At 38.4% G+C, this 13177-nt stretch overlaps 1 protein-coding gene across 2 annotated transcripts in view; it reads right to left on the bottom strand.

Moving 5' to 3' along the window:
- Positions 1 to 72: 72 nt before the first annotated feature.
- Positions 73 to 13177, bottom strand: part of LOC127962857 (bridging integrator 3-like) — a 54060-nt gene continuing 40955 nt past the window's right edge. For both annotated transcript variants that reach the window (XM_052562452.1, XM_052562453.1), the window contains 3 exons: positions 11521 to 11662; positions 8748 to 8882; positions 73 to 1364 (listed from right to left, as the gene is read on the bottom strand). In XM_052562452.1, coding sequence (XP_052418412.1) covers positions 1218 to 1364; positions 8748 to 8882; positions 11521 to 11662 — 424 coding nt within the window. In that variant the 3' untranslated portion in view covers positions 73 to 1217. The remainder of the gene's footprint in view (positions 1365 to 8747; positions 8883 to 11520; positions 11663 to 13177) is intronic.

Below are 13177 nucleotides of genomic sequence, written 5' to 3'. Positions count from 1 at the left end.
ATACATGCACTAGATGTCATTTTGGAAAGAAAAAGGCAAGGTAAATGAGTTTTTTAATGATCAGACATTGAATATCCACAACCAATTTATTGTAATGATGTTTGACAAGGAAACAACAGCAAACAATTAGTTTAAAGGACAACTATTTTTACAGACGAAAAATGCACACAATTTTGGGAATAGTAAGGCTATGGTCCGGAGAATTCAGTGGTTTTCGATTATTTTAGTAGTCAAACATTTCTTTTAAAAGCAAAGCAGTAAAATATTGTATAATGCTTAGATTTCATTGCTTGCTACACAAAGGGACAAAGGCAACAATTTACTGTGAAGGCACATTTGAAGTAATGTCTAACCGAACCAATAACCTCGTGGTTATACGATCCAGACTCTTCCCGTTTAAAAACTTCACTACACAGTGATTGTCAGTAACTGATGCTAATCACATCAATGAGATGAAAATGTGTGGCTTAAATAATTGGCCCTTGTACATTATGGCTGTAAGACTACTGGTAAATGTGTATAACCGGTCTTTCCTTCATTACAAACACAGGTCAGATACAAAAACAAAACAAAAAATGAAGATTATTCCCATGTGTCAGCAGAGGGAGGCAGAGTATCAGTTAAACGCATGCAGTTCATCACAGAATCCACAGCAGACTAACATGATTTCTGTTCACTGACAATCACACTGTAACAGGTTTCCTACTATTCTCCTCGCTACTGCAGTGTTACACTATTTTCTGAAGATACTTTAAAAAGCTGAAGAACATACTGTTGTAGTGTTTGAATGCTAGAGAAAACAAAATGTTCATCATGTATAAAAAAAACTAATATTTAGCATATTATGGTTTGAATATTACCTTGGGCTGTGGTCAATGGGAAAGCTTTAAGATACATGTAAATGATCTGTTAAAAATTCAATTATTGTTCAGTTATAGTAACTCTATTAACAAAAAGAAAGGACAAGACTAGATAAACCAAAACACAGGAAGTTAACACAGTGACTGGAAAAAAAGAAGAGGTAATTAATTCCAGCTGGGAATCTGAACACGTTTACAAGTTTTTACTGTACCATTGGTGTTTTCTGATGGCTTCAATGGACAAAACGATATTCAAAACAAAGACTTCTGCACTATCAACAAAAAAAAGAGAAATAAATTAAATGACTTCATTAAAACATCCGAGTAAGACCCGTAGGTAACAGGATGTTTTGGGTCTCAGTCGTCGGCCACGATGGACAGCGCACGCAACTCGTTCAGTTTGGCCTCGTTCTCTTGCTTTCTCTGTTCATCTGTCAGACCGCCCTGATCAATCTGATCCGTCAGTTCAGTGAAGATCTTGTGCATCTCTGTAAAATAGGCCACCTGACACAAAACAAAGGGAAAGAAAGGTCAAGTACACACAATTTTTTTTTTACCATAAGAATGACACTTCAAACAGTTTTTCACCCTTCCAATCTGAGTTTTCAGAACGCTAAAATATGATCCAGTATGCCTCTGAACAACTTCCTGTTACTTTGAAACTTCACGCCACAACACAAAGCTACTTATTGAATTATTGCGCATGAGTGGTGTAATCTGTCATTTTTGTAGTCACAGGGAATGATAGGAAAAGTAGTTTTGCAGATCAATATGGTATTTGCATACTTGCATATTTGCAGTCCGAAATTCTCATAAAAAATGTTTGCACATAAAAAAAAAAGTCGGACCTCACATTGTCAATCACGTTTACACACTCGACTTTGAAAATATTAAATAAATATCTTAAACAAATTACTAATTTATTTTATAAATATTAATAAAATAAATTAGTAATTTGTTTTTGCAAGGATGAAAAAATATACACAATTTTCAGACTTGGTGTGCAAGTACCTTTATTTTAATTTAATAACATTTTCTGGAAATCTTTATCACTATCGCATAAAATAAAAAACAAAAAACTAAAGTTAAGATACACAAATCCAGCTGGATATGATCAATGCCACCTAAAATCTGAAATGATAATAATTGGCACGCCCCTAAAAGTCAAAGCCACTCCCCTTCATAACGACACACCCTTTGAGCTGGAAAGTCAGACTTAATAAAACCCCCAATATTCCCTACTGCGATGGTCTTCATCATGTAAATATGCTCTCTTCTGACAGGACACAGCTCAGTCTGAACTAAAATAGAAAATGACTGCATATCTGAGGCCTTAATTTGTACAAGAAACCACTTTATGCTAAATAAAGAACTTGACTTTTTCAAAGAAGGGATATTCTTGACTCCCGCTCATACAGGAAAATGCTACGGCACAGAGATAACACTCGTGGGTCTGTGGGTAGCAGGTGACCCTGATCTCCTGCGATCGCTGTGTGAGCGAGCGAGTGTCAGCTGAAAGCTTTCTTGACACGTCCCGCCCCTGCTCTTCCCCCGGCCCGTGAGTCAGGGGTCCCGCGAGAGACGCTTTGATGATTAATAGCCTTTAATCACATTACAATATTCCAGGAGGAGTGGGCCGCCATTGAAAGCGCTGGGAAATACAGCTGCTCGGCTCTCAAACCTACACACAGCACATTTATTCAAGCTGCTTACTGTATGCTCTCGCAAACAAATCCACATCTACCATGGCCTTAAAATCCAGAGAGAGAGAGAAAAAAAAAACATTGTCAGGATAATACGAGTGGTGCAAAACCCTAATGACTTTCCTTAAACAGACAAAACTAAACAAAAATACAAAAACTATTAAATTAAGGTTTGTTGAGATCACTGACCCTAAATATGAGCAATAATAATAGCAATACATCATTTAGCAATACCAGTATGAATGTTCCTGGAAAGCAGAGCCCATGAATGCAAAATCTGAGTGGGAAAGGTTTGTCTTTTACATGGGATGATCAAACTGAAAAGCCATTTCCTCTTTGGTCTTGTTAGATAGAGATACAAAGCAGAATTTCGACTGATGAATGCAAGGCTACTCCATTGTTCACACAGGAGCCATTGGGTTCAGACACCTACAGACTGCAGACACATTTTAAGGTTTTCATAGGGGAGATGTATAAATGTGGCACCAAACACTGTGATGGAGCACATCTCTTTTGAATAGATTGTGTAAACTGCCTCTGGGATTGCTCGAAATGACTTCAGACTCTAATCAAAGACTCCACGCTGGCCGTCAGTGGCACTCTGTGATCTATGAGAGGCCAGTTCCTGCCCAGTGCTGAATGGAAGCGGATACTGGTCTGTCCTGTTTATGGTGGTCTCACCACATGAAGAACGGAGAGGGGATCTGTTTGCCATGCAGCACGTGGGGCTGGAAGGAAAACTAGTTCAGAGGAAAATCCGCCTTGGACCTGTCAGAGATCAATCAAAACAACCAATGAATGATGCCGCCACACACAAGCTAAAATGCAGGTACAGCACCGTATTTATGTCTCGGCTTCAGGCGGCACACCCACGGACCGTTCATGAGCCGTATGATACATGTCGAACAGACAGAAGCTCTCTCGAAACAGCAAGCTCAGATTTGATTGGTTGGTTTTGACGCAGTGTTTGGTAGTCAAGGCATACGGTCTGTAGAAGCTACTTTCCAAAGATTCAAGTTAGTGTAGTTCAAGGCATCACTTCAATAGTTTAAGGCAGTTAGTAGAAAGAAAACGTGGCATCCTCAATAACTGCCCAATCCTGCTTTCATTCAAAGTTAAGTCCATTAAACAATCTGTACTTATTACTTTCAGATGGAAGGATATTCTGACCGCAAAGTCAACACACATTTCCAGTCATTCCTTTGCTGCTGTCTGTTTAACTATTTGTGGAGACCGCTGTGCCATGGTTCAAATGAGATACCACACCAATCTATTATTGTGGTTTCACTGATTTCAGATTTATCGCTCTTTAAAAATCACACAGAGAAAAAAGAAAATCAACTGTGGTCGTCGTTCAACACATCATCCAGACAGACCCTTCCTGTTTAAGAGGGTGATTCTTGACCATAAAAAGCTTCAAAGGGAATTAGTATTTATCCTTCTGTCACACACACATTAATATATTCTAAACACATGGCTAATTAACTAATTAAACATATAGACACACAAATTGTAACAGTCTACACTGTAAGTCATAGATGTCCGTCTACATATTTACCATCACATCACCTCCGAATACTCAATAACCACTGACCAATAAGCTGTAATCAAAAGGCTACCTGTTAAGGGACAATAAAGTGAAAGCAAAATTTGTTAAAAATATGTCAGCTTTGTAATGGAAATCCATTTGGAACAGTTATTGAATTTGTAAAACTGTCTATTCATCCATTTTCCAAATGTCCTCTATAGGCCAAGGCCAGGAAATACTCCCTGGTTAGATGGCCAGTCCATTGCATGGCTAAAGCTAAAGTCTAGGACAACAGCACATGTGTGGGTAATTTGGGTGCTCAGAAACAAAAGGTCCAATAAGTAGTGTCAATACACAGAACGAGTTCATCAGTGCTCATGGTCAATAGGGAATACTCCGTTGGAGATGTAGCAGAACATGGAAAATGAAGTATTCCCAGGCCTCAACAAACAGACTTGCACACATTAATATTCACACCTACTGACAATTTAAAAACAGAGAAATAAATTAAATGACTTCATTAAAACATCCGAGTAAGAGCCATGGGTAACAGGATGGATTCCAATTCAGTGGATTCCAATTCAGCTGAATTGCATATCTTTGGATTATGTGGGGAAACTGAAGGAAGTTGGGACTTTAACCTGGGACATTGCGCCCCTTGTAAAGTTAATACTTACTAGTATCCCAACAGTCAATGGAACTGCTGGATTAGGTCTCAAACTGTTCTTAAGCAGTATTTTTATTTTAATGCGCCATCTTGAGAGCTCAAAGTATTCTTCTTTATTCCAGCACTCTGTCTAGCTCAGGGGTTTTCAACCTTGCTCCTGGAGAACTGAAACTTCTTTCCTGCAGGCTTTAGTTCCAAGAGTGTTTGATTAGAGTTGAAAGTAAATTCTCGAGGATGGTACCCAGGAACAGGGATGGCTACTCCTGGTCCGGTGTCAGAATGCCAGAAAGTGTCCTATGTAAATGCCTAGTAGGGTGACAATGTAATGATCTGTGTCAATCACTTTTAATCTCAATTGGGAGCCAGCTTTTGCTCAATGCACCCAGTTTAGACAATTCATGTATTGTTGAACAGGTTTAGACCATTTCACAGCACTGAAACTATGCTTATTTGAGTAACAAATCACTTGCTCTTATGCAATCGTGGTTGCAACTCTCCTATTACTGTTATTAGACTTTAGTGCAGTCTTTGATATTATCGGCCACATCATGCTCTTGGACAGGCTCTAAAATAATGTTGGAATTACTGTGATTGCATTGGCATGGTTTAATTTGTACTTAACAGACCATTATCTATTTGTAGCAGTAAATAAAGAGGTATGGTATCATATAAATCAATTCAGTATGAATCAATTCAGTACCACAAGGCTCGGTACTAGGACTGCCATTGGTTTTCACGGTCCTGAAGATGAGGTTTGTGAATATATTTTGTATGTGTCCAAAGATTTCCCACTTGTATGAGAAATCAAGACTCAAAGCAGTGGCTTCTGGGAAACAAGTAAATTTGGCTCATTCCGAGGCCATCCAGGATGTTTGTGCATGCATCTTTCTTTAGGCCAAATATCTATTTGTCTTCATCTCCTGATATAAGGCTGCGTGTATGTGTGCGAATGACTCAGCAGGATGAGGGACTCTCAGCATGACTGAATGTTCGGTGAGTCAAACTGTGTCCCACTCCAGGACTACTGGAAACACAAACACACACTGCCAAATGTGACGTCCATCAGACACACAGGGAGGCAGCGTCTCCACACCGCACCTATAGTAAGCAGTCTCGGGAGTCCACCTACACCCTCTATCTGACAGAGACAACCTCCTCTACCTCGTCACATTGAGCTGCTGTTGGTTGACTGTGTCTTGGTGTATGTGGGTGTTGGAGGTATGGCACTCCGGGTTACTGAAAGCACTTGATGAATGAGATTCGGTCATCTGCTAGGCCTCTCTCTCGCGCTCTCTCTCTCTCTGCTGCCCATCTGTTAGCTGAGAGCTCGAGGAAAGACTACATTTCAGGCCTGATCTATGATCAGCTTTATGCATTCAAGTGTTCATTTATTTATAACTTTTTTTTTTCCATAGAGCACCCACATCTGGTTTTCAATAGAGCAAATGACAAAAGCGTAGCATCACAAAGTGCCGCTACACAAAAACTCACACAAAAGACTCTTGTCTCCATTAAGTTTGCAATGGTTTTGGCTAAAGGAAGTTTGATGTTGTTCAATCCATGACATTTACAAGCTGAATTCAACTGCTGCTAACTAGTCCATAATAGTAGACCAGAAGACAAAATCAGCTACTAGATGAGTCCAGTTATTAAAATATATATCCTGTTATTAAATAGATAGTTCTAGTTCTGGATGCTGATTGGTCAATACAGCGATCAAGTCTTTCTAAAATAAGTACAAGATGATGTACAATAAGACGGTAATCTTTGAAAAAATAACTGACTGGTTCATCAGCCACTTTTTTTTTAGCATTACCAAAAGGTGCAAATATTTTTTCTTTTTTTTCCCCTTGGAGTGATGCCATTAAATAAATATTTTGGTTCCTTAAATTTTCAGTGAACAGATCTTAAAATAATTATTCTTAGTGTGAAAAGCACTTCATAATCTACAGAAACTTTTTCCAAGATAAAGAACGCATGATTGAAGCGTTCCATTAATGTTAAAGGTTCTTGATGGAACCATGACAATATAGATCCTTTATTTTTAAGATTGTCGGGACGTAACTGAGATGCGATGCAGGCCAGCTTCAAACATGCATGCCCTACAGGAGCAGTACAAGCTACCAAGCACTGTGTGTATGACGGCATTGTTTGTCGTCATGAAGGCCGTTTCCCGTTTGGTTAATCCTTCTCAGGTTAATCAGATAACGCAAAATCAAACCTATTAACACTTGACGCATTCACATTAAGAATCATCTCCTAAATTAAGTAAATGCATAAAAAAAACCCACTTCATTTAAACTTTCTAGAATGCAATGAATACTACGTGGGCAAATCTCAAAACCAGTCAGAAACATTTTGATTACTGTAATATAGCAACATTTGTAAAAATATGTATACATGTAGTTATTATTCTTCATTCTAATTAAATTTTAAATAGTAAATTGTATGAAAATTATTATTATGTAATTCATCTGTTATACCAGACCTATAACAATAGTGCATGTTCAAGTTTGGAGAGGCTTTCTCTCAAGATGGCATTTTTTGGGATCATAGGGCACTGGATCAGGTCCTGACAGATCCTGTCTTCCCGCTCTGCCCTGAGCCGTAAAGATTATGGCTCTTAAATATGTGATTAACCCACCAAGAAAAGGCCTGCTTGGACTATTCAGCTTTAACACCAGCTCACGGTTAAGTGAGTGTTGTAAAGCACATTGTGTAAAATAGGTTATATCCACCGTACTTACAGGATACGTTTGACTCAAGAGGCAGATGACAGCAAAGCTGATCCATTAGTTTAAAACACACTATTGTTTATGCTTCTTAATGCAACTATATTCAAGTTTAAGTTCATGTGTACTACTGATATCATATGTGATGTCTGAATAGACTGCATTATCTCCACTTTACACACAGGTGCACCAAAAAGCATTTGAACACCTGTAAGAATATGAATTCATTATTATCAATCAAGCCAGGAACAAAACCAAAGTCGCTTAAGCATCCATATATGTTCGGTTTTGGTTTTGAAGGGGATTGGGTGGGTGGGGGGGGGGGGTCTCGGTTCAGACACACATGCAAAATAACATCATGACATGGGAATAATATTCACATCCTAACACTGAAAATGTCAAGAGAGGGGGTAAATGCATATGTCCTGAAGATGAGTCCGTATGTGTTGACTTGGCTTTTCCTCTTTTACTAAATTCGTTAGAATCTAATGTTTAGCTCTCTCTCACACACACTCTCCTTAAAATAACACACAGTCTGAGCTGTGGACATAAGCAGGCAGGATTGTGGGGGTTAATCACATTAGAGAGAGGGGAAGTGTGTAGAGTGAGACAGTGTGTGAGCACAGCATAAAGGAGTGTTTTTGTGTGTGTGTGTGTGTGTGTGTGTGTGTTACTCAGGGTTAATCACATTAGATCTGGGTGGAGGGAGCGTAAGCTTTAAAATTTACTACTGTGTGTATGTGAGGGTGTTTCTTCAAACTTGATTTTTATTGATTTCGATTTTTGGCTTTTGATTCTTATTAAAAACAACACGATTTTGTTAAACGAATATCATATAACTTTTTAACAGGACAACTTTAAAATTGTCTTTTATGCGTATATTTTGTTAAACCCTTGTCTCAGACTTTTGTCAAACCAGCCGTAAATATTTAATAACGGCCACAACACTGAATTTAGTATCATTTCCTTATTTTTATGCTTACACATTTTATTTTTATATTTTCATGTAAAATACGTAAAATGTTTTTGTTTGTGTAGATTCAAAATGACATCAATTGTAAAAACAGGAAATTACTCCGGCAAATATAGGGGAACCGAGGTGAGGACTGAGGGGACTGAGGAAGGAATTCTTTGTGTTGTGTTAAACAAAATATAAATGTATGTTCCCAGAAAATCCATGATATGGCCCAAATAACAGACATGCTGGTTTTTAGCTGGAGTTATTTTGCGTCTGAGCTGGGTTTATCTGAGGCTCACCTGAGCTCGTATCAGAGCCTCAAAGCTGGGCTGAAAGTAGTCGATGCGGCTGTTGTAGAACTTGGGCATCTCGTCCAACAGCTGCTTGTTCTTGGCTTCAAAGTCTTCCCTGACAGGCTTCAGTTCTTCCCTGGCCTAAAAACAAAACACACACACATGTAATCCAGCAATGAATAAAACCAAGACTACTGCCTACTCCACAATTACTTGCCAATTATTAAAGCATGCCGTTATGGTGTGTCATTAAAATAATAACTAAAAATTGTATGATGCCAGGACATTTTACAGGGTGTGGAGGTGGGCAAGCATTGTTGATGATGCAATCACCAATCAGCACAGCGGAAGGGAGGGGAAAGCAATCTAGAAGTGCTGACCTCTGCTAGGATATGACCTGCTTTCTATATATGAAACAGCCCATGTGTGAATGTGATTGCACACACACTATCAGTTCTCCTATCCTCTATGGCCCTGCGGAGTCCTTCAGTGTGTGTGTGTGTGTGTGTGTGTGTGTGTGTGTGGGCGATGGGCTGTTCATGTATGTTGAAGTTTTCCAGGCATCCGTCTGTATCTGTTTGCGCACGTATGGTCCTTCACATGTCAACATACACATGCATAATGACCCAGAAGTGTTCAACAAAAAGAACAAACAATTATTGTTTGCTCGCGTTCGCTGGATCGTGTTACCGTGCACAAGTGAGCCTGTGTGTGTGTGTGTGTGCGCAAAACCCAATTATCCCGCAGTATGTGTTGAGCGCAGCCTCTTGAAAAAGTGCAGCTGAGTTGAGAGGCTGTTTCTCTTGCGTGGGTGAGTTCGCTCGCATGTATACATGTGCTCTGAATACTTCTGCGTCCATCCAGCGCAGCTTCCTTCAGTTGTTGCTGCGTGCTAAAAAAAAAAATCCCGCCAGAACTGTACGCGAGAGGATGGATGATAACAAACCGATGACTCTTAAGGTCCAGCATACTCGAGTACAAGCATCCACTACAGGAAGATGTATAAAGACCTGAGAAAAACTGTGCTGTGTGAAGTGTTTCGTAGTTCAGGTGGATTTCTGTTTTTTTGAGTCCCAGCTGAAGTCAATATGAAGTCAAAATCCTGCTGCAAGGATTATGTATTTTTGGAAGTCGAAAACCAGAAAATAATTGTTGTTACTACTTCCGAATCCTTTGTCTCTAAGTCATTTTTTGTTTTTTTTAATGGGTTTTTGGATAAATGCCTGAAATAAGGTCACGTTCACAGCCACATTGTGCTTGGAATCATGTTAGAAACTCAAACATTCAAGAAAAATGAGTTCTTAATATTATTTCATGTGGAAATTTATGTGGATGCAGATATGTGCGACAAAGGACAAAGGCCTCTAGTTTAAAAAAAAATTATAATAAAAAATTATATATATATATATATATATATATATATATATATAAAATACAATATGATCTCTTGTTATTTATGTGCTTAAATAGGGGTATGGCAGGACATAAAAATACGTGTTTATGTAAATTTTTGAATAAACAACTGTACCGCAGTAATAGTGATCTACTACAGCAACTCAATGCATATTAAGTTTTAAAAATAGTTGAATTTTGTCAGCAGTTATATGTAGGGCTGCACGATATCGCGATGTACGAATCCATGATAGTCACATCGTGAGAGATAAACCGTGCGCGTGAGAGAGAGAGGGCGCGCTAGAGCGAGAAACAGCACGCGAGAGAGAGAGAGAGCGAGAAACAGCGCGTGAGAGAGATCGCTAGAGCGAGAGAGAGAGCGCGAGAGATGTAAGGGTGTAAAGTGATGTAAATGAGAACGTAAGTGTGCTCACCCCATTTTTGTTTGTTAGCAAAAATTTTATTAGATTTCATATCGCAATATATATCGCAGAAAAATAAAATTTCGCAATGTCATTTTTTCCCAATATCGTGCAGCCCTAGTTATATGTCATATAACCTTTCTGATACATGTTTGTTGTGGATATTGTTTTATATTATATAGCTCCTCATACACAGGTTGAATTTTATGACAGAAGCTTAGAGATTCATTTAAAACTTTAAAAACTTGTCCCAATAAACATTTGTACTGAAAAGTCACATTCGGAACAAACAATCCTTAAGATGTGAGATTTATCCATATATAAGGAGCCAGAATAAATCTTGTGAAAATAAGCAACTGTATGTGGTCTATTAAGGCAGAATATAGTGTGATGAAGCCAATGATGGCAAAGTATTTGCATCTCTCATTACAGCGGCAGAAGGAATGAAAGCCCTATCTTTGAGTTAAAAACAAAATCCTAAAGAAACACTAAAGAAAAAGAGTTTAGTTAGTGTAGATTATGCATGAGCATTAGTTGGGCAAGTCTGGAACATAATAATCGTCATTTGATTTAAGGGTTACCTTGTATTTTAATGTGTACTTGTTACAGTGTATTTAACACAAAAACTGGGTAATATTGATTAACAACATGTACATACCAAAAGTTTAGGGTTTGGATTTTAATTTACTATTTTTACTATAGTAAATACATGTAATGTGTGCCAAGGTTGCATTAAATTAAAATGCTAGCTATCTTTCCCTGTTCAAGTAAACAAGAGCTGTATGTTTAATCCACACAGAAAACAGCTACCTGGGGCGTTACCGACATGACCGCTGAGTGAACTAACTTGAATTAAAGGATTTCTGGGATTAGCAGGCGATCAGTCACTCGTCGAAAAATGAATGGCTGAAATTGCGATGCTGTTGGAAAGGAAGTGCTGCCTTGAATGGAAGAAGTGGTTGTACCTGATGGAGCTTGACCATGATGGGCCCCGTCTTCTCTTTTTCTTCATATTTCTCCACTTTAGACTGGAGTCGCTTATAATCTTGAAGAGCCTGCTCCCTGCGTTTTACCGCCATGTTCAGACTTGGAAACACACTGCTGTACCTGTGTACACACAGCAGAGACAGAGAAAATGATCGATGTGCACACAACACACACACATTACAAGGCAAATCATTAAAGGGTCAGTACACACAAAACTGAAATTCTCTCATCGTTTTTCCAAATCACTTCACTGAACACTGAAGAAGATATTTTAAAGAATATATGTTACCAAACAGTTGCTGCTCCCCTTGACTTCCATAGTATTTTTTATTCCATATTATGGAAGTCAACACACACATTCTTCCAAACATTTTCTTTTACAATCCATAGAAGAAAAAAAACTCATACAGGTTTGGAAGATCTTGAGGGTGAGAAAATTGTGACAGATGATCAGCTTTGGGTGAACTATCCATTTAATAAGACAAAGACAAATGACACATCAACAAAGTCACAAGCAGAAAACAAAGTCACAAGCAGAAAAAAATAATAGTATAATTTAGGCTTGCCGTGATAGACAGTGTTGATGGTGTAACCGGTTTTAATTTCGCAACACCGCTTACATCTTACCGTATTTTTCGGACTATAAGTCGCACCTGAGTATAAGTCGCAGCAGTCCAAAAATACGTCATGATGAGGGAAAAAACATATATAAGTCGCATTCATTTAGAACCAAGAACCAAGAGAAAACATTACCGTCTACAGCCGCGTCTAAATACACTTATTTATCAAAATCAATTTTGATAAATAAGTCACACCTGACTATAAGTCGCAGGACCAGCCAAAATATGAAAAAAAAGTGCAACTTAGAGTCTGGAAAATATGGTATTAGTTTTTTTCTTAAATATTTACTTGAATTAAGTCAAAATAATAATTATAAATAATTTAGTTCAGAAAAGAGCATACACTATAATTAAAAACTGAACGCAGCCACAATGCTGCATGCCAAGAGACAGTCACATCACAGACTAGCATCACCACGTCATCTCTTCTCCCCGTGCTGCGTCTCATTAAAGAGGAATCAATGGGCCCAACCGATGAGAACGGACAACTGACAGTCAACCTGAAAGCCGGCATCATATCCATATTAGACGAGAAATATGAAGTTCTGCCAGAAGCAAGCCGACAGCTTATGCACAAGACAACATTCCTGGACCCGCGCTACCGGGATGACTACGACCTGAATGTTGGAGACCAAGAAGATGATAGAGGAAGAAGCGGTCATCCTCGGTAGGAAAGCACAGTCAATGTACCCCATGAGAGAAGAGGTAGAACAAAATGAGGAGGAAGCTGACATCGAGCTGCAGCCCAAAATATATATATATATATTTTTTGCAAGTTTATTAAAAAGAAAAACAGGCACTGCGACAGTAAATCTGACTATTCCGGAAAAGGTGGTGATGGAAGTCATTTATGTAGGCTAATGTCATTTTGGAAGTTTTTCTTTTATATTCGTTTCTTATTTCTTTGGTTTTATCTTATTTAAACCAAGTAATTTATTCAGGCCTATTTTATTCTTATTTTCTTTTAAAAATTTCTAATATAGGATAGGCAATACACATTCTATGGTTCTTATTT

The sequence above is a fragment of the Carassius gibelio genome, chromosome B8, assembly GCF_023724105.1.
Source record: "Carassius gibelio isolate Cgi1373 ecotype wild population from Czech Republic chromosome B8, carGib1.2-hapl.c, whole genome shotgun sequence".
NCBI classification, from domain to species: domain Eukaryota; kingdom Metazoa; phylum Chordata; class Actinopteri; order Cypriniformes; family Cyprinidae; genus Carassius; species Carassius gibelio.
Note: the sequence above shows the minus strand (reverse complement) of the source record. Positions and strands in the feature narration are given on the sequence as shown.